Source organism: Urocitellus parryii, chromosome 3, assembly GCF_045843805.1.
Source record: "Urocitellus parryii isolate mUroPar1 chromosome 3, mUroPar1.hap1, whole genome shotgun sequence".
Taxonomy (NCBI): Eukaryota; Metazoa; Chordata; class Mammalia; order Rodentia; family Sciuridae; genus Urocitellus; species Urocitellus parryii.
In genome coordinates, this window is record NC_135533.1 from 136,930,544 (window position 1) to 136,957,913 (window position 27,370).

At 41.0% G+C, this 27,370-nt stretch overlaps 1 protein-coding gene across 3 annotated transcripts; it reads right to left on the reverse strand.

The window, feature by feature from the left end:
• Positions 1-1,681: 1,681 nt before the first annotated feature.
• Anapc7 (anaphase promoting complex subunit 7) lies at positions 1,682-26,624 on the reverse strand. 3 transcript variants are annotated; one of them, XM_026386094.2, is made up of 11 exons: positions 26,438-26,624; positions 21,467-21,653; positions 18,747-18,866; positions 13,576-13,687; positions 12,139-12,292; positions 11,350-11,492; positions 9,408-9,525; positions 8,229-8,425; positions 4,830-5,054; positions 3,997-4,147; positions 1,682-2,469 (listed from the first exon to the last, which is right to left on the reverse strand). In XM_026386094.2, the coding sequence occupies exons 1-11, from the start codon at positions 26,536-26,538 to the stop codon at positions 2,280-2,282; spliced, it is 1,698 nt and encodes a 565-aa protein (XP_026241879.2). In that variant the 5' UTR covers positions 26,539-26,624; the 3' UTR covers positions 1,682-2,279. The 3 variants fall into 3 exon arrangements, with proteins under 3 accessions (XP_026241879.2, XP_077652967.1, XP_077652968.1); XM_077796841.1 differs by having other exon boundaries at positions 21,467-21,678; positions 26,438-26,517; XM_077796842.1 differs by lacking the exon at positions 26,438-26,624 and adding an exon at positions 20,006-20,034 and having other exon boundaries at positions 21,467-21,515.
• Between the last annotated feature and the right edge of the window lie 746 nt (positions 26,625-27,370).

Genomic DNA, 27,370 nt, shown 5'->3' on the forward strand with positions numbered 1-27,370 from the left:
ATGTGACAGCCACAGGGCTGGGCTTCCAGCCCTTGAAGTTTTTTGTGAGAAAGTTGGTAGTGACAGGGCCAAGCTCAATCCCCACCTCCATACCCCTACTCTGTACTGGGGAATGAATCCAGGGGTGCTCTACCACTGAGCTAGACCCCTAAATCTTTTTGAGACAGGGTCTTACTAAGTGGCCCAGGCTGACCTTGACCTTGGGATTATCCTGTTTCTCAAGATCACAGTCATGCAATGCAGTACCCACCCCATCCCAATCTTTGATTTGGACCTGGAGTGTGTTCTTAGCCCCGCGGCCACAGCTGCCACCCCCTCCCCCAAGTCACGAGCCAGTGCTGGAGCTGCGGAGCCATGAGGAAGCCAGCTGTGGGTGCTGCCAGGATGGAGGCCTGCAGACGTCAGGTCACAGGGACCCAGAGGCTCCTGGCAGAGCCGAGGGACCTGCCAAGGAAAGGGGCCCAGGCCCCAAGGCACATCCCGCGCACACAGAAACCTTGCCTGACCTGCAGAAACAGGACTGCAGGCGGAGCCTGGCTTCCTCCGTCTGCAATGGCAGAGGTTTCACTGTTTCTCTCAAAGCCCTGACTGGTCACAGGGCTGACAGAGCACCCAGGCTTCGGGCAGCACCTTCTCCTGGCTGTGCATTTCCTCCAGCTGCCCACCGGGCTCATCAGAAATGGCTCAGGTCGAGCGGCCCAGCACAGACCTTGAGCCTCCCAACAAAGGCCACTTTCACAGTTACTGTGCCCATTTTAAACTTTTCACTTACATCAAATTCACATTTTAGCCAGGTATGGTGGCAAATGCTTGTAATACCAGCAATTAGAGAGGCTGAGGCAGGATTTGCAAATTTGAGGTCAACCTCAGCAATTTAGAACATTCAGCAACTTAGCAAAACCCAGCCCCCCAAAAAAGGGAGATATAGCTTGGTAGAGTACCCATGGGTTTAATCCCCAGTTTAAAAAAAAAAAAAAAAAATTCCAAATTCGCATTTAAAAACACTTTAGATAAGTTACTGTCTTTCAGTACTGGAGACTGAACCTAGGTACTCTCTGCCACTGAAGTACTTTTTAAAAAATGTTTATTTTGAGACAGATTCTAAGTTGCCCAGGCTTGCCTTGAACTTGAGATCCTCCTGCCTCAACTTACCAAGTGTCTGGAATTAGAGGCACATACCACCATGCCCAGCCTAATTTTTTTCTTTTTTTGGGGGATTCAACTTAGGGGCTCTCAGTCACTAAGCCACATGCCCAGTCCTATTTTGTATTTTATTTAGAGACAGTGCCTCACTGTTGCTAAGGCTGGATTTGAACTTGCGATCCTCCTGTCTCAGTCTCCTGAGCCATTGGGATTACAGATATGTGCCACTGCACCTGGCCTAATTTTGTTTTAACGAGAATTTGGGACTAGGGGTCTGACACCTCCCGGGGACAAGTGAAGGAGCCAGACTGACCATGTGAAGTTTGGCTGAAGACTCTCAGGCCCAGGGAAACTTAGTAACCAAAAATGCAAACAGACGAACCAGATGAGCTCACTGAGGTTTCAGCCCTCCTGGTTCCCAATACTAGGGGAGAAAGAGAATCTATTTATGGCAAATGATTCTGGATTAGTAAATTCTGATCAAGAGGCCAAAAGAGTTAAGAGCCTGTAAAAAGGCTTCCATTCCAACCACCCCACACCATGACTGTATGAACCAGTTTTATTATTACTCCACTGCCCGGGTGTACCCTGGTCATGCTCTTGTCACACCTGCTTTTCAGACCAAGGCAAGGTGCCAGCTCAGCAAATAGGAAAGCTGTTCTGCAAAACAACAACTGCCAGCAAAGGCATCACCACCACTGCAGAAGGAAGCAAGTCACCAGGGGAGCATGGGCAGCACAGGACAATGACTTCTGGGACCAGGAAACTCTCTCTAATAGGGCCAGACCATGCTACTGTCCTTGGGAGATGACACTCTTCCTCTCGGAGGGTGGGTCACTCCTTCAAACCCATCCATGTCAAAGACAAAATGCTCCATTATTCCAGCTTCTGGATTCAGCAATGAAACATCAAAAGTGCTCTGACCAAAGCCCCAGCATGAGCACGCCTTCGTCCTCCCTGGTAGAGCAGGGGAGAATGGAGACACATGGAAGACTGGCCAGCCCCACTGTTAAACAAAGTCCCGACTAGAACTCGGGAGCGAGGGGCAGAAGGCCCAGCTGCAGGCACACACAGTCACTGTTTTCTTGGAAGCAGCTCCTCCAGCTCCTTCGGTCCAGGCGGGCAGCCGGTGCCCCTCACTGCATGCCGAACCATTGCTCCTGGTCAGCCCACTGGGCCGCCTCACTGTCGCTGCCCTCTAGGTCCCCCTCTTCCCCACTTCCTTCCATGTCATCCACATCTTCCTCCTGAGTTGCATCTGTGGGACTCTCCTCCTTCTCCATCTTCTGCATTCCCTCTAGAGACTTCTGGTCATTGGGGTCCAAACTAGGGGACAACAAAACAAAGGAGAGGCCTGAATCTCTGCCTTCTTCCAGCAGAATGACTCGTCACCTAGCTGGCTGGGAGGTGAAATGAGCAGAACAACTGCCAGAACCTGGTGTCTCTCAACAACCTGGGGTCCCGAGGCTGGACTGAGGGATTCCAACACCAGAAGTGAAAAAAGGGAAAATCTTTTCCTAATTTTTGGAATTCTCAAAAGATTTTGATTTTTTTTTTTCTCCACAAGTTTCTTAAACTTTTTCATACCTATCCCCCTAGCATTCTGCCAGAGGAGGCTACCAGACACAGCAATGAAAAAGTGGAAAACATTAACAGAAAATCTCAATGTAATTTCTTAAAAGTAGGGGGTTTTTGAGCTGCAGGGTTACAGAGTTATTCTTCTGTGAGAACAACTGCTCTGTGCTCTTATGACACAGTGACATATCAGCATTTCAGTTGTCAACTAAAAACACTGTGGCACGCCATGAATAGATGTCAAGCTCCTAAGATTAGACCTCAGGACCAAGGCTACCTCTACCCAGGCATGTGCATATCGCAGCCAAGAATTTACATGTGCCAAACCCCCAAAGTGCAAAGCCTCTAGAACATTCATTTATTTGACTTCTAGGGAATGTTTCCTCTTGACTTTGTAACCATCACCGGCCTAGCCAATTCACCTCTAATCAAAGTCTGGCTTTGTTTTTTTTTTTTTTCATTTGCTTTTAAGCTTCCAAAAAGCAGCTAAAACAAATGTTGGAATCCCATTTCTATTTACATAAATGCAGGCTGATTTCTAACATCTCTTCTCTGAAACCTTCAATGCTCCTGCCCTCTGGCCTCCACCCAACCTTCTATAGACTGCTAGGAAAGCATGAGTGGTGATATCACCAGTGTGCACATGAGGAGAGAGTCCGGAATTAAGCAATCCCAGTGGTCACTGGCCAGGCGCACAAGTGCTGTTCAACTGTCCTCTGCGTGAGGGAATGGATGTATATGACCAGACTCAATTACAGACATTCCCTCACTGTGACCCTGCGGACACACAGACTCCCTCAAATAAATCACATCAGTGACCACTATTTATTTATTATTTACTATTTACTATGTGACAGGCACAGTGCCAAGAGCTTTACCTGGAATAATCATTTAATACCCAATAAGGTAGAGAAAAGGACATGTTAATTACTTACCCAAGATGACAGTGGTGAAGAAGCATTCAAGTTCTTGACTACTAAAGCAGGTAGGAACATGGGAAAGTACTTACAATACTTTGATTGGAAAATGCAGAATATAAAATATATTCTGGGTATAAGAACAGATGCCACAGTGGTATGGGCTCTTTAATGTTGTTAATATACTTTAAGAAAAGTTTTTCACAAGGGTTGAATTCACAAATTTAACTCTTCTGCCATTACAATTATTATTCTGCTTTCCACTGTGGGCAGTGTGTTTGTCTTTCTAGAACTCCAGCTACACAGTTCCCTGCCTTTCCTCCCCTTTCGTTACCTGCCCCGCCAGAGGCTGAGTGCCTACCTGAGCGCTATACTGTACTGGTCCATTGCTTCCTGATACTCATTGACAGCTACAAGGAAATCTCCTAGGATCCGATGCAGGACACAGTCACTCTGATTAGCCAGTGCATTCCTCAGCAAGGCAATTCCATCTTCATATTTCTGTTCTCTACCTGAAAGGAAAAAGAGCCTAGCTGTCTTCATCAAAATTTTGAAAACATACTTCCAGCTCAACTCTATAAATGTAACCACAACCATCACAATCTGATAGAACTTCTGAGGATGACTACAAAGAAACTAACAGTGTGACACAAATTGAGAGCAAATGCAACTGAATTCCTATTTCATTAGGAAATTTGTGGCTTGGGTTCTGATTTTTCAAAGGTACTCTTGACCTTAATCCAAATAAAAAGCCAAGCTGCTTTTTATTTTGATTTGTTAGATTGACCCAAATCCAGGAGTCATCATAAATCAGGACAAAAGACATACCCCATTTCTCACCATGAGATAGCCTTACTGCTATCTCAGGACTCTGCCAGCAAGAAAGCCAATGAACCCAAATCAACATTTTCATTAAAAAAAAAAAAAAAAGAAAGAAAAGAAAAGAAAAAAATTCTCATAAGAGAATCCAGATAGCTCAAAAACAATTCAAACTGGGCTGGGGATGTGGCTCAAGCGGTAGCGCACTCGCCTGGCATGCGTGCAGCCCGGTTCGATCCTCAGCACCACATACAAACAAAGATGTTGTGACCTCCAAATAGTAAAAAAAAAAATATTAAAAGTGTCCACCTAAAACTTAAAAAAAAAAAAAAAAGGAAATGAATGTTGAATGGGCAAAATAGAAGACATACTTACTAAGTAGTTCTGCTTTTTTCACCACAGCTTTAATGTAATCCGGCCTTTGGGTCAGGGCTTTATCCAACAAAGTTTTGGCTTTCTCCTGTGTCACTGGGTCTTCTAGACAAACGGTGGCTAAAAGGGTAAGGGTCTGTGCATTTGCGCCTAGAGTTTTGTAAACATTGTTAGCCATTACCATTGCTTCTCGAATACTGTTAGAGGTTAAGTAACATTCGATGAGACCTTAAAAAATAAAACACAAAGAAGTTCAATCATATTACCTTAAAAATAAAACACACAAAGAAGTTCAATAAGCCAAACTTCCATTCTGACAGTGTTCCAAATGGCAAATCTTCCAAGTTTTAGACAAAGGGCAGGCCCGCAGAAAACTGATGGTGAGATTAGACTGGAGGATGTGCTGATGGAATAGCTAAGGAGCGCTCCAACCAGAGCACTTGATAGATGTGGAAAAAGCCTGCCCTGAAAATGCACCTTCAGTTAGTGAAAGAAACAAGCATGCATAAGGAAACTGCAGCGTGTGGGCAGAACATCTGAACACTGAAGAACAAATGTGACACTAATCATTACTCTGTTGTGTGGCCAGAAGATTAAAGTAGTGAGAGATAATGTTTCCAATGAAACTCATGGTTCTACTGCCTTAAGCCATTACTCTCTGGCTATGTTCAATCACCTGCAGACCTATATTTAAGAGGGAGGGTAAAAAGTGAATGTCCTATTTTATCAATTAAAGAACCTACTATCAAGCCACATGGGGAGAAAGGCAGACTCTGACTTGAAACACAGAAGTTATCTCCAAAGGCACTTGCTGAGGGCCTTCTCACATTAGGTGGAAAGCACTTAATCAGACAGACCCAATATACTAAGATTGGCAGCTCCTTTCTCTTTTCACACCCACAGCAATGCCCTATGGAGCCACTTCAAGAAAACTCAACTCTTTGTGCCAAGAAGTTGAGAACAGGGGAAGAACTTTTTGGCACAAAGCACTCATCAAAAACAGAAAAACAGCTTAAACCCCAAACCCACACAATCACTGGCAGATTTTCTCCGAAAACTCCTCCAACCTAGCAGCATTTATAACATTCGTGCACACTCTTCCACACATTATGGTTACTTAACCAAAAATTACCTAACTCTAAAGGGCAACATGTTAGGTTCCAAATACAGCTGTTTGCAACTACTTATTGAGTATTGAAACTTCAGAAGGAAATGGAAAGAGCCAAGTCTAGTGGTACATGCTTATAAATCCCAACTACTCAGGAGGCTGAGGCTGAAGATTTCAAGTTGGAGGCAGCTTGAGCTAACAAGACCCTATCTCAAGGGCTGGGGATGTGGCTCAAGCAGTAGCGCACTCGCCTGGCATGTGTGCGGCCCAGGTTCGATCCTCAGCACCACATATAAACAAAGATGTTGTGTCCACCGATAATTAAAAAATAAATATTAAACTTCATTTCTCTCTAAAAAAAAAAAAAAAGAAAAAGAAAAACAGACCCTATCTCAAAAATAAAAATGGCTAGGAATGTAACTCAGTGGTACAGCACTGGCCTAAAATGCCTGAGAGGCCCTTTATTCAATCCCAGCCCTGGTGGGGGGGTGGGCGAGGGATGCACCTCACTAATCAAGGGCATGCACCAGCAAAGGGAGAAAGCTCCACTGGAGATGGCCAGAAGGCATAACCAGTTACCGAGATCCAAATCTTCCAAAGAGTAGCCTGAGAAGCCTCACTGGCCCTCTGGGGAAATCTGATGCCCCCAGATGCTCTAACTAGCTCCATCCAGGCACTGGGGTACTGAGATAATCCAAAGGCATTCCTGTACTTGGGCAAAACAGGGGTGCTGCAGAAAGGAGCTGGTGTGACCAATACAGCTTAGAGGGAAGTTATAGTTTCAGGTTTAAGAATTTAATCTGGGGCTGGGGATGTGGCTCAAGCGGTAGCACGCTTGCCTGGCATGCGTGCGGCCCGGTTCGATCCTCAGCACCACATACAAACAAAGATATTGTGTCCGCTGAAAACTAAAAAATAAATATTAAAAAATTCTCTCTCTCTTAAAAAAAAAAAAAGAATTTAATCTGAAAACAGAGACTTGGTTTTCTGCAGTTACAAAGGTAATTTCCATTCCCCCAACACATTTACAATAAGCATAGCTCTCTGGCTATATAAGCAGATTTGTTCTTTCCTCCAACTTTCAAATTTGAACTCATCTTCCTGTTAAGATCAAATCACTCCTAGACTCCTAGGTTTATTTTTAAATTCTTACAAAAATATGTTTTAGAGGAACTGCATCTTGTAAGATCTATTTTAATGTCTGTTACTGAGTCACCAAATGTTGCTGAGGCTGGTACAGTTTCTTTGAGCTCCTAGGGTCAGTTCACATGAACTTAAAACATTATATAACAACAACAAAAAAGCTGAACCCCAATCAGGCCCACTCTGAAGGTCACAATAGACAACTAGTTCCCACAGCCAACATTGTCTCATGGATATGGTGTTACTCTATCAGTAAGTAACATCTGTGGTCCAAGATAAGGTAAGATGACTATGAAAATAAAGACGTAACTGAGCAATTTAGCATAAGGCCTGGCAGAGATTCTCATTAATGACTGGGCTACATCTGAAGGGGGAAAAAAAGGACAAAAATCTATCCCAAGTATCCCCTTACCAAAAACCAGAAAAAAAGACAGACAGATGGGGCTGGGTTTGTGGCTCAGAGCTATAGCGCTTGCCTAGCATGTGTGAGGCACTGGGTTCAATCCCCAGCACCACATAAAAACACTAAACAGGGGGCTGGGGTTATGGCTCAGTGGCAGAGCGCTTATCTAGCGTGTGCAAGGCCCTGGGTTCGATCCTCAGCACCACATAAAAATAAATAAATAAAACAAAGATATTGTGTACAATTACAACTAAAAAATAAATATTAAAAACAACAACAACAAAAAAAACCCCAACACTAAATGGGTTGGGGATATGGCTCAGTTGGTAGAATGCTTGTCTTGCACGCACAAAGCCCCAGCACCACAAACAAACAAACAAACTAAACAGAATAAAGGCATTATATCCATCTAAAATTAAAAATATATTAAAATAAAAAGGTGGGGAGAATTCAATCTAGAAAATGCAGGGTGAAAAACCCAGTGACACCCCTAATTAATGTAAAATGCCTAATGCATGATTCCCAAATCTGTCTGCACATTAATACCACCTGGGATCTTCAAAAAATACCATCAGCTAATTCACAGCCCATGTTCTCATCTATGTTGGAGTGACCTGGCAGCTTGATTTTTAAAAGATTCCTCAGATGACTCTAATACATAAGAGTTTAGAACTGTGGGCCTGATGAAACCTTCCACCTGAGTGCAGCTGCCATGGCTTCGAATCCCCACTAGTCATGATGATCTTACCTTCGTAACAATCTAAGCGACAAGGTGAGAGCCGTATGGCCTCCCGAAAATGGATTATTGCTTCTTGGACTCTGCCCATGTTCCTAAGTGCTGCTCCTTTAAGTAGCAAAGCTTGCACACTGTTACTGTTCAGCTGAATGGCCTTGGCTCCCAAGTAGAGGGCTCGGGAGTAGCGTTTGCTATAGAAGCTATGACACCTGGAGGAAAAAAAAAACACCAGAAATTACCTAAAAGGGGCCATAAAGAAGTTTCATGCACAAATCAGAAGGAAGGCCCTATATATGATCCTCATTATAAATCACACTTATAGTTATAAGCTATGATGTTAGTGAAAACAAAAAATATATATATATATAGATTTATATTTTTTTATTTAATATTTAATTTCTTATTTATTTTTAAGGGGGAAAAGCTTAACAAGGAAGGAAAAAAACAGAAAAGAATCTGATGATCCGGATTCCTGTTATGAGCTGAAAGACATTCAGAGAATCTGTAAAGCCAGGTAAATAACAATACAGGTTTTATTTATTTACTTTTTTTGTAGGGAGCAGTGCTGGGGATTGAACCCAGGGCCTCACACTTGCTAGAGAAGCACTCTACCACTGAGCTACATTCCCAACCATGAGGTAAATAACAATGGAGGTCATCCTGAGTAAAGCCCAGGACTAAAACATGAGGCATTCACTGTGTCATTTAATGCTTACCCCTAGAAGTAGGGTAGGAAGTTATTAGCCCATTTTCCAACTGAGGGGAAAAAAAAAAAAAACAGAGAGGTCAATATGCATCTAAAATCATGTCACAGGCCAGGGATGAAACTCAGTGGTAGAGTACTTGCCTAGCACACCATAGATTTAGGTTCACTCCTTATACATCACAAAACAAAATCAAATGTCATGATTTGATTCAGGCCTGATTATCTCCCTTCCCCTCTTTTTTTTGGGTGATAACTGGGGATTAAATCCAGGAACTTTACATGGTAGGCCACTGAGCTATACCCCAGCCCTTTTTTTTTTGTTCTTGGAATCCTCCTACCTCAGCCTCTTGAGTCCCAGGATTACTAGGCATATGTCACTGGGGACGGCCTGATTATCTCTTAAACTAGTGCTTTCAATTCATATATCTACATCTCTTTAAAGAATCTACTGAAAACCAGGGAGAAAAGGGAATGCACAAACATACCCAGAGACCACCCAGGGTTCTGCATGCTGATCAGAAATATTGAAAAGACGGCAGCCAAGGTTCTCCACATCCTCTAGCCGCCCTTCTCGTGCCAGGAGGTAGCCATATACATCCATCCCTAAAAAAGGAGGACAGGATGAGAAGAGGCCCTTTAATCTAATCAAAGAAGTCATGGGGCTGGGGATGTGGCTCAAGCGGTAGCGCGCTCGCCTGGCATGCGTGCAGCCCGGGTTCGATTCTCAGCACCACATACCAACAAAGATGTTGTGTCCGCCGATAACTAAAAAATAAATATTAAAATTAAAAAAAAAAAGTCATTAAAAAGGAGTAGGATCTAACAAGCAGACCCACACTGAGGTTCCAGCTGCTCTAGGGTCTGAGCTCTTTCCATCATCATGGACTCCTCCACAACCACTTCCCTACAAAATGACTATTAAAAAAGAAAACTCATCCAAAATAAAAAAGGCAAAGAAGCAGAAGGATATATCTCACAATTTGAAAGCTTGTTATTTTCAGGAACTGTTTATCCCTATTTCTGTGGTGTGATATACAGCTCTCCTAATGAATAACCAGAAAGGGCCCAAAAAAGGCATCAAATAAATGCTCCCTCCGAGCTCTACTATGCTGAAAAAGTCAGTCTCACAAAAAGTTGGCCTACTCCAGAAAAAGCTTGTAGTTCATTCTAGAATGCAGTTCATTAAAGATCCCCACCCCTCCTTACTCCTGTATCATTGAGCTCCCCTGATCCCACTTCGTTCTCACTCGCAGTCTATAAAAAAGGGCCTAGACTTGCTGTCACCCATACCCATCTCTTGCCACCATTCTTCTGTTATCCCTTCAGATTCCCATTAAAATTTCTTTTCAAGCCAAAATTATAGCAATACTTCCTCTGGCTCAAAGTCTTGGGTTTATGCTTCTGACTCTAAGCTGCCAACTACTGCCAGACTAATTTTTCTAAAGCCCATTTTCATCACGGGCATAGGCAGATTAGAGAACAGGAATAAACACCAGGCAGGAGGGAGGCTTAGACAAACAAATTCATCCTTCTGTATCTGTTCCCTCATCTGCTTGCTTGTGAAAATTCCCCTCCCTCCTCTTATTAAGAGTTTGCCATACTGGCCAGGCACAGTGGCACACGCCTGAAATCAGCTGCTTGGGATGCTAAAAGAGAAGGATCACAAGTCCAAGGCCAGCCTCAGCAACTTGGTGATAGTGAGACTATCTCAAAAAAAAAGGTGGGAGAGGCAGGGATAGGGATGCAGCCTCAGTGGTAAAATACTCCTGGAATCAATTCCCAGAACCAAAAAGAAAAAAAAAAAAAAAAAAAAAAGTCTGTAAGGCTGCTTATTGTTACAAGGCATATTTTTCTAATGGTCTCTCTGGGGCTTTACGAACAGACGTCAGCCTATCTAGCTGATCATATTTCTCACTATTCCTGAGCACGCACTCACTGCCAGTTACCTGACAGCCAGTTTTTCAAAGGCCCGATGCCTCCTTCTGTCAGCTGCAATCTTCTTTCCGATCAATGGTTTTCCTATTGTCTGCTCCTAATCCTTTTCTTACTCTCTTTTAATTATGCTACAGAAACAGTACAACTAAATTCCCTAACATGATATTATGGTTCTTGGGATGCCATCCAAATCAAGCACATCATAAATTTATAATTCATAAGAAAGAGCTATGACTCTCTCCAAAAGGGAAAAAAAAAAAAAAAAAAAAGCCAAGTAACGTCTGTGAGGAGACTGTACTTGAATTCAAACAAAAATGACTGCTTAAAATGAATCACCAAAATGTTAAAAAGATGTGCCAGGAACTTAGACCGATGTAATAAGCCTCAAAAAAATTTTCCCTGAAAAACAGTACCTGTTCATGCCACGTTTCTTGCCTATCTTCTGATCTGCCCCTCTATAGACACTCTCATCTTGCCCCAAGAATTACTCACCTTTTATCAGATAAGGATCCAGCATTTGTGCCTGTTCAAACTTGAGGACAGAGTTTTTATTGTCTCCAACTCTGAAGTACAGATCTGCCAAGCTTCCTAGTAGGTCCACATTATCTCGCAATAAGGACTTTTTCTCCAATGAACTTAAAAGATATTAAACAGTGAATCTTACAATTAGACCCTTAATTGCTTAATCAGGGGAACTGGCATAGAGACACTACTTTTTTTTTTCTGTATGCAAGAAAGCTTTCATAAAACTTTGAATATACACAATAAAGCAGACACTACTCACTACCTAGAAAGAAATTCCTTGTTGCAGTTTTTCAATGGACAACATACACTACATGGATCTGAATGCAATGTCATTCACAAGTGACAGCTATTTATTACTCAACTGGATGACTTTGCATAATACAAAAACTCCCATCTCTTGTTCTTGGACTATATCCAAATAGAAGGAAAAGCCCAGTCCTAAGGGGGCAATCTAGGTTAGATGCTGCAATAAACCATGCTTCCAGGGAGATCAAAAAGGTTTTCTTCTAGGTTTAGGCATGACACAAAATGGCAGTTTGCTCTTTACCTTTGCATATAGATCTGAACTTAGTCCCACTGTACATTTTTATAGGTTTCCAACAGGGATTATTTTATTTCCAACTAACAAAGCCCAAGGACAACTGCTACAAACCAAGAAATAAGCACTTCATTTTTCTGTTTTACTAATTTAAACACATCAGACTTCCAGATGAGGAAAGGGCCGCATGAACAGGGAATTAATGCTGTGGTCCTTACCAGATGGTATTGATTGCTCTTGAGTTGTCACCAGTGTGCACAAAAGCATATGCTTTGATCCACACAGAGAGCCAGTCCAAGTTAGGCACAGTTTGGATCACATTCATAGTCATTGATGCCACCTCTGCACCTTTTACAGAAAGGGATAGCAAACCTAACCCAGCAGAAAACAGGAAAAAAGTGGTGAGGCAATGCCCTCTTCCACAGTGCAAGAAACAGTCTACAACTTCCCTACGCTAGAAGCACCCCTTCCCTATCTAATAAAGATACACAAGGGGGCCAGAGTTGTAGCTCAGTGGTAGAGCGCCTGCCTAGCATGAATGAGGCACTGGGTTTGTTCCCTGGCATCACATAAAAATAAACAAATAATGGGGCTGGGGATGTGGCTCAAGCGGTAGCGCACTCGCCTGGCATGCGTGTGGCCCGGGTTCCATCCTCAGCACCACATACCAACAAAGATGTTGTGTCCGCCAAGAACTAAAAAATAAATATTAAAAATTCTCTCTCTCTCTCTCTCTCACTTTCTCTTAAAAAAATAAATAAATAAAATAAAGGTATTGTGTCCATCTAAAACTAAAAAAAAAAAAAAAAATACACTAGGGGCTGGAGGTGTAACTCAGTGGTAGAGTGCTTGTCTAGTACAAGCAAGGTCCTGGATTAGACCTCCAGCACTAAAAAACAAAACAAAACAACAAAAAAAACATAACAATAACAACAACAAAAAACACATATGACAGAAATACAATAACTTATTTTTTTCAGTGCTGGGGCTCAAAACCCAAGGCCTTGAGCATGCTAAGCATGTGCTTTACAACTGAGCTACATCCCTAGCCCCAGAAGACTGCTTAATATTTCTTGACAGAAGCAGGGCATGGTGGCACACATCTGGGAGACTGAGGCAGGAGAATCGCAAGCTCAAGACCAGCCCCAGGAACTTAGTAAGACCCTATCTCAAAATAAATAAACAAATAATTTTTTTTCCTTGATTGAATATGCGATGATGTAGAGAATTTTTTAAAAACTCTATTCTGCCAGGCATGGTGACTTATACCTGATCCCACTAACTAGGGAGTCTGACCCAGGAGGATTACAAGTTATTATAAGCAGGCCAAACCTCACTAAGATAGTGAGACCTTGTCTTAAAAAATAAAAAAAAAGAGGGTTAAAGTTGTGGCTTAGTGACAGAGTGCTTGCCTAGTGAGGCACTGGGTTCCATTCTCAGCACTGCATATAAATAAATGAATAAAATAAAGGTTTATCAACATCTTAAAAAATTAAAAAAAAAAAAAAAAAGGACAGAGACTATATAGGTACAGTGTCACTGAGTTCAACCCCAGTATCATTAAAAACAAACAAACAAAAACTATTCTAACATATCGGGAACCACTATCTTTGACAGTTGACACTCCAGGAAAACAGGCAGAAAATTAACTGTACCTAGAATGGCATCAAGAGCTAATGGGCACTGCCGCAGTACTTCCTTATAGCTGGTGACTGAAGGGCGCTCCTGACCAGCCTTCCTGTACAGGTTTGCCAGCATCATGTTTATCTGTATAATCAAAAATAAAGAACAATAAGATAATATTGTATTGCAAAAAAAAAATCTCACCATCAAAAAGTTCTGATTTTTATTACTAGCTACTACTCTACTTTTTACTGGAAAATCTACCCAGAGCTCTGTGCAAAGAAAGAAAGACCAATCCTGGGCTGGGTTGTAGCTCAATGCTAGAGTGCCTGCCTTGCACGTGTGAGGCCCTGGGTTCGATCCTGAGCACCATGTAAAAATAAAGATGTTGTGTCCATCTACAACTAAAAAAAATAAAATAAAATACCAGCCCTATTCTTCAAAGCAAAGAATAAATTACATTACTATCCTTGCTTTTTCTAAGTCCTCCCATTCCTAAAAGGAAAAAGTCACATTACCCTCTCATTTACCTAACTAAAACGTCCAGTAATATCTGGACCAAAGATGCTGCCTCTAGAAATGGAAATGACATTCATTTGATAAACTCCAGAATTCTAGTTACCTTAATTAATTCTTGAACTATCCAAGAAGTGTTTACATTCAAATACTTTAAATTCAATTAATACTGAGACATAAGAAAGCAAAGAACTCTTGGCATAACTAGTTAAAAAGGATCAGATGAATTTTTCCCCAAAAGGAAATGACAGATACAGAGGTAAAATACGTGGCTTCTTTTTGACAATTACACTAGTGACTAGAATCTGGCCTTTATAACAAAGCTTTTACCCTTAAATACTGACTTGCCAAAATCATGTTACAAAAATTCAACTCAAACTGACCTATAGAAATTACCATGATCTAGTGAGTAGCTACACTATTTAAATCCAATGCAGACATCTGCATTTTAACACAATTTAAATAAGTAACTAAGTAAAGCTTTCTTAGCGTAATCCTTCCTGAGAACACAACAAAGAAAATCTAAAAGTGACAAACAATGTGGAAATTATAGGAAAGGGATAAATGATCTTAATAGTACAAAGAAAAAACCCACTGTTTCAATTTAAACACAACACTGTGTTGGACAGTAACCTAAGGAAGCAGTCAATGTAAAGACAGACATAAGAAAAAAGTCAATCCCCCAATATCTTCAATTATCTGTGACTTGGCATGCCAGGTATTTACTCAAAAGTGCTCTGAAGAACATCTGTTTCAATTACAGACCTACAATGTATAAAACATCCCAGAATAGTATGAATCCACACTAATCCAAATGATGAAATAATAAAACACTCAAAATAAAATTATTTTTTATTTGGCTTCAGATATTTCATTTTAGGCTATTTTGAATATGCAAAGGAAGGTACTTAAAGGAAAACTCCAGTATTAGTGCCAATACTTCAAAAGAATAAAAGGTTAAATTTAAGATTCTTCCTTGACTGCTTGATATTAACAAACTGATGAGCCATTTGTCTCAACAAATATCAAAATTTCCTTTAAACTACTTAACTGTCACTCAAAAGAACAAGTTTTAAGTGCTACTGAGAGGAAAAGTCAATTTTTAAAACGGGTCCTTACTTGGGAAAATGGTAAAGACACATTCCACCAGTTCTAAACCCAAGTAGTCATTATTTCCTAAAAATTGAGGAATTGTGTATTGGTATGCTTACTCTTAAAAGTTGAAGATTTGCCAAGATAGAATAATCTAACACTGGAATTTTCCTTTAAGTGTGAGGGAATGTGTGGTGGTGTTTACCATACATTAACAGATGTTCATTTAGACGTATTTTGACTCACTTCCTTGTCCTTTACACAGACTGAGGAGCCAGTTAACTCCCTAACGGACAAGAAAGAAAAACTGTAAATATCATAGGTTTATTTTTGAGGCACATGTTTGCTTGCTCTTGGCTACAAGAGCTCTACTGGTACTCCTAACAAATACAGACTCCTCTAGACCCTCTTAAAATAATGATTGCAAACATCAAGCATTGGATGCCATAAAGTCAAATTTCTTTGCCATTACTGATTTCCAAAAATGTCCCCAAACACCAAGTCAATAAGGAGATTACAATGCATTTCTGATAAGGAATAGTGTCTTTCAAAGTTTATAATCAAAATAGCTTCTTCCAAAAGGCCTTGAGTACAGCAGCAGACGCTTCCTCATACATGCAAGAAATTAATTCTCAGGTAGGAAAAAACTCACAGAATACTAGAATGAAATTTAATATACAGCATCCAAACCTATTAAGAGACAAATTGGTCCATAATACACTTCTAAGTATTTGGATTTTTTTTTTTTTTTGGTATTGAATTGAACCCAGGGATACTATACCACTGAGCTACATCCCCAGCCCTCTTTGAGACAGGATCTCACTAAGTTGCCAAGGATCTTCCTAAGTTGCTGAGGCTGATTTAGAACTTGTGATCCTCCTGCCTTATACTCCAGAGTCACCAGGATTACACGCAGACAACATTACACCCAGCTACTTCCAAGTTGTTGAGGGTTTTTTGTTTGTTTTTGTTTTTTTAAATTTTTAGTTGTAGATGGACACAATACTTTATATTTATTTTTATGTGGTGCTGAAGATCAAACCCAGCACCTCACACATGCCAGGCAAGCGCTCTGCCACTGAGCCACAACCCCATCTATTTATTTATTTTTTTATAGTCCTGAGGATTAAACCCTGTGCTTCACACTTGCTAAGTGAGCACTCTACCACTGAGCCACAACCCCAGCCCCATGAGGAAATATCTTAATTTTAAAATAGATTGGGGATGCAGATCAGTGGTATGGTGTTTGCCTATTATATGTGAGGCCCTAGAGTATGATCCCTAATACATAAAACTAAATAAATAAAATTCAGAAAAATAGAGCTGGGAATGGAGTTCAGTGGTAGAACACAAGCTTAGCATGCCCTGGGTTTAAACCCCAGCAACAAAAAACAACAAATAAACAAAAAACCTCCAGAAATAACCAATTTAAAATAGTAAATAATCTTTAATGTCAGGAGAAACTTAAACATGTTCTCATCAAGTTGGGTTGTCTGGAAAATGCAGCAACACTTAAGATGTACTAATTTAACTACACCAGGTTTCTACTGTTTAGATTCCTGGTCTTCAGGTGCAGGAGGATGTGCAGACTTTTCTTTTTTTTGGTGGTGGTGATACTGGAGATTGAACCCAGGGGAGTTCTCATCACTGAGTTACAACTCCAGGCTTTCAGTGCTTTTTAATTTTGAGACAGGGTCTTTGTAAGTTGCTGAAGCTGGCCTCAAACTTGCCACCCTTCTGCCTCAGCTTCCAAAGCAGCTGGGACTACAGGCCTAGGCCACTGTGCCTAGCTGTACACAGAATACTTATTAAATTCCTCATTGTTAAACACAAATTGCACAAAAATTTTTTTTCAATTAAGTAAGGACAGGTGATAACCTGGGATATTAAATTCTAGCCAGATATGGTGGCACACGCCCATAATTTCAGAGACTTAGGAGGCTGAGGCAAGAGGATCACAAGTTCTAAGCCCATCTCAGCAACTCAGTGAGATCTTTTCTCAAAATAAAAAATAACAGTTGAGAATATAGCTCAGTGGCAAAGTGCTCCTGGGTTCAATCCCCAGTACCAAACAAAAAAATTCTGACATGAATTAAATACTCAGAGCAAGGATTCACACTGTTCTTCTAAAGGGGGCTTCAAAAAATTTGATAAAGACACCCAATATTCTCTACATAACAGTAATTTTTTTAAATATTTATTTTTTAATTGTAGTTGGATACAATAACTTTATCTTATTTATTTTTATGTGGTACTGAGGATAGAACCCAGGGCCTCGCACATGCTAGGCGAGTGCTCTACCGTTGAGCTACCACCCCAGCCCAACAGAACAGTATTTTTAGTTAAGCCAGGTGTGGTGGTGCACACCTGTAATGCCAGCGGCTCAGGAGGCTGAGGCAGGAGGATCGCAAGTTTAAAGTCAATCTCAGCAAAAGCGAGGTGCTGAGTAACTCAGTGAGACCCTGTCTCTAAATAAAATACAAAATAGGGCTGGGAATGTGGCTCAGTGGTCAAGTGTCCCTGAGTTCAATTCTTGGTTACCCATCCCCCACCCCCAAAAATGTATTTTTAAGGTTGGCGTTGTAGCTCAGTGGTGGAATGCTTGTTTCATATGCATGAAGCCCTGGGTTCAATCCTCAGCACCACATAAAGATGTATCCATCTACAATTAAAAAAAAAATTTTTTTTAATGTATTTTTAGGGCTGGAGATGTAGCTAAATGGTAGAGCACTTGTCTTATATGCACAAAGCATTGGTTTATGGCAGATGTGATGGCACATGCCTGTAATCCCAGCAACTTGGGAGGCTAAGGCAGGAGGGCTGCAAGTTCAACACAAGCAACTTAGCAAGATGCTGTCTCAAATTAAAAAATAAATAAATAAAAAGGGATGGGGATGTGGCTAAGTGGTTAAGTGCCCCTGGGTTCAATCCCTAGTACCAAAAAAAAAAAAAAAAAAAAAAAGGTATTTTTATATACATGAACTCAATTCACAATTCAGTTGTCACAAAAATTAACAGATTTTTATTATCCTATTTTATAAATAAGGTTTAAAAAAAAAAAAAAAAGAAGACCAGAGTTAATTTGCCCAACCTTAAATTATATGTAAGTCACATGTGCCCTGGATGCAAAAAAGACTCCAGATCTCTGACTTCAGCTAAAGGTACACTCTTCACTATAACATGCTGCCAAATCAAACACAAACATATATTCCACACTTATGTACAATTTGAAAATGAAAGAATAAAATCATTCCCACTATCAAATGGATACATCTACGGAATACAAAAAAATGAAGTTCTAAAAAAAGTGGTTTTGCCACCTGGAAGCATTTTGCAAATCATTCTTCCCCACAGAAACAAATACCAAAGAATATATATTCATAACATTGTCCAGCTGTTATTACTCATCAGCTGAATTTTCAGGTCTCTTAAGAAGGTCATTCACCTCTAAATCTCTACTTCATTAACAGCGGAAGAAAGTGAGACAGTTATGAGTACAATGTTCAGAAGGCCTTCCTAAAGAACAGAGAAAACATGGAAGAGAAGGGAGGGCTGCAGAGGAAGAATCACATAACAATCTGCTAATTGAACTTACTTTGGGAGTTCTTTGTCTTGAAGGGATCCCATCAAGTATAGCAATGGCATCTTTGTCTTGTTTTAGCATTGTATAACATTCAGCCATTTTATATTTCACTTCAATTTCAGATGGAAGACACTAGGAGACAATGAAAAACCAATTCTTGAAAATATGGTCTCAAGCCAGGTGCAGCAACACACACTTATAATTGCAGCAACTTGGGAGGCTGAGGGAGGAGGATCACAAGTTTCAGGAAAGCCTCAGCAAATTAGCAATACTCTGTATCAAAATTAAAAAAAAAAAAAAAAAGGCAAAAGGTCTGGGGATGTGGCTCAGTGGTAAAGCATCCCCAGATTCAATCACCAAGGACAAAAAAAGAAAAAAAGTTAGTGATTGCCAGGGGGCTGGGGACTGGGGCTGGGGAGAAGGGTAAGAATGTGAGAATGTAGAATGAATGCCAAAAGGCATGAGCTTTCTTTCTATAGTGATGAAAATGTCTGGAGTTAGATAGTACTTGTGATTATACTAAAACTCACTGAATCGTATACATTAAAAAGGATGAAATAACAGCATGTGAGTTATATCTTAATTTTTAAAAACTTCCATGAAGATTCAATGTATTAAGTTATATGAAAAGTGAAAGTTTAGCATAGCCTGTGATCCCAGGCACTTACGGGGGAAGCAGAAAAGATCACAAGTTTGAGAACAGCCTGGGCAACTGAGTATGAAAACAAAGGGGAAGGGAGAGGAGGGGTGAGAACGAATGGAAGCCTAGGAGAGGTGGCTCAGTGGCAGAGTGCTTGCTCACCAGTACCAACAAAAAACAGCAACAAGCCAGGCATGGTGGTTCATGTCTGTAATCTCAGCAACTCAGGAGGCTGAGGTAAGAGTACTGCAAGTTCAAGATGAGCCTCAGAAACTTAGCAAGGCCCTAAGCAATTCAGCAAGACCCTGTCTCAAAAAAAATAAAATAAAATAAAATAAAATAAAAAAGGGCTGGGGATGTTGCTCAGTGGTAAAGTGCCCCTGCAATCTCTAGTATACACGCACACAAAAGAGGTTTAGCATCATACTTGGCAAATGGAATACTCTACATATTAACTATTTTTATGAATGATTCTATCTGGGTAATATACATGACTTCCATTTAGTGTCAGAAAATAAAAGAAAATCCTGCAATCAGCTCATCATTAATAATAGAAAGCAAAGATTTTACATAAAGATAAATAAAACCAGATGAAGGGGCTGGGGTTGTGGCTCAGTGGTAGAGCACTCACCTAGCACATGGGATGCCCTGGGTTCGATCCTCAGCACCACATAAAAACAAACAAAATAAAGGTATTGTGTACAAAGAAAAAATAAATATTTCAAAAAAAAAAAAAAGATGAAGCTGAACAGGTTAAAAAAAATTAATTTTTCTTTCTAATGTGAAAGAATTGAAAGCAGAAAAACTGTGACTGATAATTTCACTTATAATTCACCTAACATTTTAAAAAGCAAAATGTCAAAAAGAAAAAAAAAAAAGAACTGTGTCACATTAGATTGGGTAGAGAGAAGTGATGGGAGGGGGAGGGGAAGGGGGGAAAGGAAGGACAGCAGAATAAAACAGACATTATTACTGCTGTATGTATATACGTGACTGCATGACCAATGTGATTCTGCAACCTGTACACTCAGAAAAATGAGAAATTATACCCCATCTGATTCAAATGTATGTCAAGATCATTGTACTGTCATGTATTACTAATTAAAACAATAAAACAAAAAAATGAAAAAAAAATAATAAAGTTAGGCATAATTTCACCTTTAAAAAAAAAGCAAAATGTTTTCTTTCCCTAGTTTTCCACTTAAATTTATTTCCTTCACACACAAAATGTTTTCAAGCTCATTTTCCACATATATTTGAAAACATATATCAGGATGTATTTATGTATCTCTAAATTCTCACCTTCAAATAAAAATAGTATTGACATATTGCTTCAAACCTTATTTTACTAGTACATAGTCATTTTCAAATCAGCACATATACTTTAACCTCATTTGTCTTTTTTCAATAATTCATCACATTCTACTTCATGAAATCTGAACCTGCTTATAAGCACTTTTGTTTCCAGTTTCTTCTTATAAACAATACTGCATCCCTGAAAACCTTTTGTGAATTTGTTATTAGGATTAATTCCTAGCAATGGAATAATATGGTCAAATGGTGAAGACACTGCAATTTTATTGCTTAAATTTATTTAACTATCAAGCAACCAAAACTGCCAGAAATTTTTAAATTCTTTCCCATAAATTTCACTGTGTTCTCACACAGGCCTAACAACTGAATGACATTTTACAAGCTGCATTTTCATTAAAATCACAAAACACCTTACATTTTAAGCTGTTTCTATAAAAGGGAAGAATGATGCATAACTTTGTTTATGTGGTTTACATTTTAGATTCATCTACAAGAATTTTGCTCTTGTCCTTTAATGCTTGATTGGGTAGGTTCCTACATCTAAGTAGTTTTTCATCTTTGTCTTGCTGTTCAGTTTCCTTTTGAATTACTTTTTATTTTATCATCTTCTTCATCTAGTCAGTCATCTTCTGAATAACCTGTCTTAGGGCTGACAGTGTAGCTCAGTGGCAGACAATATGCTTAGCATACATGAGGTGTCAGGTTCAATTCCCAGCACAGCCCCCTTCCCCAACCCTGGAAAAACAAAGAAAAAACTCACAACTCTATCTTAAATTACCTGACTTTGTGGAGTAGAAGCAGAATTTCCAGTTGAAGGTCTCACTTTTGAAGTTTTACTTAGGGCTTTCTTTTGCTGTAAAGCCATAGCATACTTACTTACAGCATTCCGATATTCCTTATCATGAAACAGAGAATCCGAATGATACACCAAAAGCTGATACTTCTGAGATGGGGAGAATAACTCACTAGAAAACAAAGAAAGTACACCCCCTACGTGGGTTATTTTGAAATATTAGAAAGAGCACCTTAGTGTTCATATAAGTCTAGCACAAAGCTTTGAATAATGGCAGTTTAAAAAATTTTAATACACCTTAAGGGCTTGTCCCTAAACTGAGAGGCATGAGAAGTAAACTCTGTTACTATAACCAACATATCTAGGATATTGCCTTAAATTGCTGGGGTTTTTTGTTGTTGTTGTTTTAGAGAGAAAGAGAGAGAATTTTTTTTAATATTTATTTTTCAGCTTTCGGTGGACACAATATCTTTGTTTGTATGTGGTGCTGAGTATCGAACCCGGGCCGCATGCATGCCAGGCGAGCGTGCTACCACTTGAGCCACATTCCCAGCCCTAAATTGCTGTTTTAATGTAACTAAAATTATTCTTTATTTAATATAAATGCAATGATATCTATAAAAACCGAATACAGATATACCAAAAAAAAAACATATCTTTTCCTCCCCTTTTTTGCTCCAAACCCTTTTAATAGTCTGATATATATTCATCCACAAGCTCCTAACATCAAGTTTTAAGGATAATACTAACAAAGGAGAGCAATCACAATGACAACTAATACTACCAAAGAAGGGCTGAAGACCTGGAAAAGAGAAACTTCACCCCTTCTTCCTAGGAAGGGGATGAATAAAGAGAATTGGACCTCAAAACTCTTGAAATACTGAAGAAAATATCAGTCTGAGAATAGAATGAAACAGCCAATGGGACAGAGTGGGACAGAACAAGGACTGACTATGTTTGATAAAGTCTTTTTATTTTTATTTATTTTTTAAGGTGGACACAATATCTTTGTTTTTATGTGGTGCTGAGAATCGAACCCAGTGCCTCACGCATGTTAGGTGAGCGTGCTACCACTTGAGCCATATCCCCAGCCCCAAAGTCTTTTTAATTTTACATGCAAAAGTAAACTTTTAAGACTTTGGGTGTAGCTCACTGGTAAAGCATTTGCCTAGCATGTGTGAGGTTCTAGGTTTGATCCCTAACACCACAGAATAAATTAAAAAGGAAGAGTAAACTTTACTTACACTAGAAGCATCCTTTTTTTTTTCCTCTCTCTCTCTTTTTGCACGATACTGGGGATTGAATCCAGAGACATTCTACCACTGACGTACACCCCAGTCCTTTTTACTTTTTGACCCAGGGTCTAAGTTGCCCAGGCTGGCCCCAAACTTTGAATCTTCTTGCCTCAGCCTCCTGAGCTTCTGGGATTACTGGCATGAGCCACCATGCCTGCTCAATAGAAGCATTCTTATCTCCTTAAGTCTCAGGAATTTAAAGACAATTAAAGGAACTGGTATGTTTCAAAACTATTTCTTTAACCTTCAATATGTTCACAAGTATTATAACTGTCTGGCTACCATTCTCTTGCTTTTTATAGTGCTGAGGATCAAATGAACCCAGGACCTCTTTATGTTAGGCAAGCAGTAGCTGCACCCCTCACCCCAACCTCCTTTTTTGGGGAGGGTGGGGAGTGGATATTGAACCCCAGAGCACTTAACCACTGAGCCACATTCCCAGCGTCCCCTTTTTAAATATTTTTTAGTTGTCAATTAATCTTTTATTTATTTTTATGCGGTGCTGAGGATTGAACCCAGGGACTCATGCATGCTGGCAAGCGCTTTACCACTGATCCACAACCCCAGCCCCCTCAGCCCTTTTTTGTATTTTATTTAAACAGTGTCTCACTGAGTTGCTCAGGGCCTTGCTAAGTTGCTGAGGCTGGCTTTGAACTCACGATTCTCCTGACTCCTTCCACTCCTCCTTCTCAAGATAAATTTACACTTTTGTGTGTGTATGTATGTGTGTGGTGCTGGGAATTGAACCCAGGGCCTTGTGCATGCAAAACAAGCACTCTACAATTAAGCTATATCCTCAGCCCAAATTTACACCCTTTTGACAGATAAAAGCCATAACTGCTTAAAATGAAAGGACAGAGTCAAAGAACTTTGTACACAGTTAATATGCCAACAAACCAAGGTATATCAAGAACAGGTACCAGAGGATGGGGCTGTGGCTCAGTGGTGGAGCGCTTGCCTAACCATTTGTGAGGCACTGGGTTTGATCCTCAGCACCACATAAAAAAATAAAATAAAATAAAGGTATTATATCAAAACTACAACTGAAAAATGTTTTTTTAAAAAAGAACAGGTATTGGGCTGGGGATGTGGCTCAAGCAGTAGCGCGCTCGCCTGACATGCGTAAGGCCCGGGTTTGATCCTCAGCACCACATACAAAGATGTTGTGTCCGCAAAAAATTTAAAAATAAACATTAAAAAATTCTCTCTCTCTCACACACTCTCTCTTTAAAAAAAAAAAAAAGAACAGGTATCATAGATTAGTGACTGCCAGGGTAAAACGGATGGGGGAATGATTGCTAAGAGATTTCTTTTGGAGATGATGAAATGTTTGGAATTAGTGGTACAACACTATGAATACCCTAAAACCCAAAGAACTGTTTTTTTGTTTTGTTTTTTAGTATTTTGTTTTTCAGTTATAGTTGGACACAATACTTTTTTTATGTGGTGCAGAGGATCGAACCCAGCACCCCACATGTGCTAGGCAAGCACTTTACCACTGAGCCACAACCTCAGTCCCCAGAACTGTTCTCTTTAAAATGATTAATTCTATGATATGTGGATTAAAACTTTGAAAAAAAAAAAAAGGGGGAGAGGTACTGGAGATATAGTTCACTGGTAGAGTGCTTGCCTAGCATGCACAAGGCCTGGAGATTCCCAACAATGCCCCTGCCCCCCACCCCCGCCCCCGCAAAAGGATAGCAGGCTAAACACTAGATACAAAGTTATAAGGAAAATTCAAGGAGTTGTAGCTCAGGAGAGTGTTTGCCTAGCACGTGTGAGGCAGTGGGTTCAATCCTCAGCATCACATTAAAATAAAGGTGCTGTGCCCATCTATTATATATACGTATTTATAAATGAAAGAAAATTCAAAGAGTAAAAGGGATAGTTCAGATGACTTAAGAGCTTTTCCAACACCCAGATTCAATGTATTCAATGAGCAATAACTATTTTTTTGTATTCAGTGATAATCATTTGATAAATATTACTACATCCACAGGAAGCATTCAGATACTTACATAACACACTTGCCTATTACACACTTACACATACACACACACACACACAATCTCTGGAATGATACATGGAAAACCTAAAAGTTGTTGCCTCTGGAGAAGAAAAACGGTGGCAGGGAGGTTCAAGACTCAGAGATTGATCTGCACACAAATTCTCTACTGATTAATTTTTTTTCAGTGTATGTATTGCCTATTCAATGAATTTCAAAATATAATAATGATAAAAGATCAGAACTTAAAACATTTGCTGAAACTAAGAACTGCCAATCTAACCTAATGTGAAAAAGCTCAGGCTAACTAAACTTAATCTAGCCAAATCACCAAACTGCTTCAAACTATCCTGTCACATCATCAATAACCAAGAGTAATGTAAAGTGTGTTAATCCCCAATAGAGGAAACTTGATGCTCTGAGAAATCACTCAGAACCAAGTAAGAGTCTCCAGAATAAACACAGAAGGCAACAGAGGCCAGTGTTCCTCACTGTCAACACTAAGTGGATGGCCGTAAAGGATGATTTTACCACTGAGGCCCAAAGCGCACTAGTGGAAGTGAAATAGGGCCCAGCCACTGCACTGCAGGCACTTTACAGCCCTTTCCCTCTCTGACCTGGACCACCTTCTAGAACAGGCCAAACACAAAAGGGTGCAGAGTCGATTTCATTATAATGCTATAAGGAGGCAGCAGACTGTGGGGGTCAGAATGGATACTTCTGTACCTACTAGATGTGTGAACTTGATCAAAGTACTTCACTTCCCTATCTCCATATGCATGTCCTTAGCACATCAGCACAGAGCTATGGCATGGGCGCTGTGCTTCTTCAAAATAGGGCAACTATACTTTTGGGGTCAGAGTGGCTAAGAGGGTATCTAAGCTGAAACCTAAAAGAGGAGGCAGCCCCGAGGTGAGGATTCCAAACAGCAAGTACAAGAGCCCAACTTGAGAGCCTACTTGTGCGGCCCAGCACCAGAAAACAGAGCCCAGGAGGCCAGGGCACTGGGGAAGAGATGGGATGGGGAAGGCAGCTGGCTGGGAGCAATAAGGAGCGGAAGCTCAAGGATGAACCCTGTGATTCACCTAAGACTTAATACACGGCAGCGAAAAAGGAAGGGGACGCTGCTCTCACAGCTCCCAAGTCCTTAAAATTAGGCGCCACTTCCCTGCCCCATCAACGAAACCTCCCGTCTCCAAGGTTAAGAGAGCGGGCCCTGCGGGAGAAAATACCCATCTCAGATGTAGGACAAGGACATAAAAACCAGGGCACTGGGTCACAGCGGCAGCGAGCGAAAACCCGTTCTTGGGAAGGAGCCAGGAGGGGAGGATTCAGCCCAGCGATGTGACAATCGCTTTATCCTGCAACAGACGCCTCAGGAAACCCTTCGCTCCCAACTTGTGGGAAAGCGCCGCCAGCGTGGACCTCGGCCTCCGCCTTCCATTCTCCGGAGCCAGCGCTCGCCACATCCTTGGCGGAAGCGCACCGCGGCGCCGGCCCCCGGGACACTACTCGCGTTCCCGCGTTGGCTGTCAGCGGAGGCCGCGGCTGACGGAGGATCCGCGGCCACTCCTTCCCGCCAGAATACAGCCTCGGCCCCGGCTCCCAAACCGCAGCCGCTCTCCTCAGCCCAGGCCGCTCCCCGCCTCAACTCACGGGTTGTTATTACTCATTGTAAGTAGCAAGCTGCTGAGAAGCCGCACGTTGGAGTGCAGCCCCGCGGCCGCCATGTCCCGCACATGGTCTATCACATTCATTCTGCCCGGCAAAACCGCAGGTAGTTGCGGCTGTAGCGGCGCGAAAAGCCGGCAGACAATTTTTCCTTTTCGAAGACTCCAAAATGGCGGCGCCGCCGGGGTCCATCGGGTCCACACGCGGCACCGCCCCCAAGGAAATAGGTAACTGCGGAAGTGCCTGAGTAAAAAGCAGATCAGCGGCTTGCTACTCCCGGGACCTGGGGGGTAGGAGGGTTCGTTGTTTCTACGCAAAATTACATCATCGTACTAAACTGCAAACTTTGCGGTGGGCGTACAATGGAACGAAAGGCACCTCGGTAAGGATATTGAAGTGAGTCTGGGGGAGTCTGTGTATCTCCAAAATTTAAAATATATTGGCATTTATCATAATAAAAGCAAATGGAGTGCGGGAAAACTTTGGAATAGGCGCCAAGGGCGGACCTAACTGCTTTTGCAGTCGAGCGTGCGCACCAGCAGAAGGCGCCACACCCCCTCCGCCCGCCACACCCCCGAGACTTTTGAGTGTCTGACAGTTTCAGGCTTCTCGCCTTGAATCCAGAGCCTGGTACCGGTGAAATGACTCACTGGATTAGTGTGAATAAAATATAGGCCCAAGCATGAGTTGGTAGCCCTTTTAACCCGAGTTTGTCTCGTACAGTTAACATTTCACAAAAAGTTTTGCACTAGTGATTGCATCGGATGCTCATAAACAAGCCACAGAGTTGAAACAGACATTCCCTCTTCGCAGATGAAGAAACCGAAGATGCCTGCATGAATTTTGGGCTAAGGTTTGTTAAATGGTTGGACTTGGAGTGAGATGTTCTGACTTCAGATTCCTAAATTACACAGTAGC

What these genes read in the sequence shown, in the direction of transcription:
- Anapc7 (XM_026386094.2), bottom strand. Translation starts at nt 26,538, where the DNA reads ATGAATGTGATAGACCATGTGCGGGACATGGCGGCCGCGGGGCTGCAC. An exon ending in CAAGACAAAGAACTCCCAAA is followed by an intron (nt 13,688 to 18,746) that starts GTAAGTTCAATT and finishes TTGATTATACAG; the next exon opens with ATAAACATGATGCTGGCAAA. An exon ending in AGAGCAATCAATACCATCTG is followed by an intron (nt 11,493 to 12,138) that starts GTAAGGACCACA and finishes ATATCTTTTAAG; the next exon opens with TTCATTGGAGAAAAAGTCCT.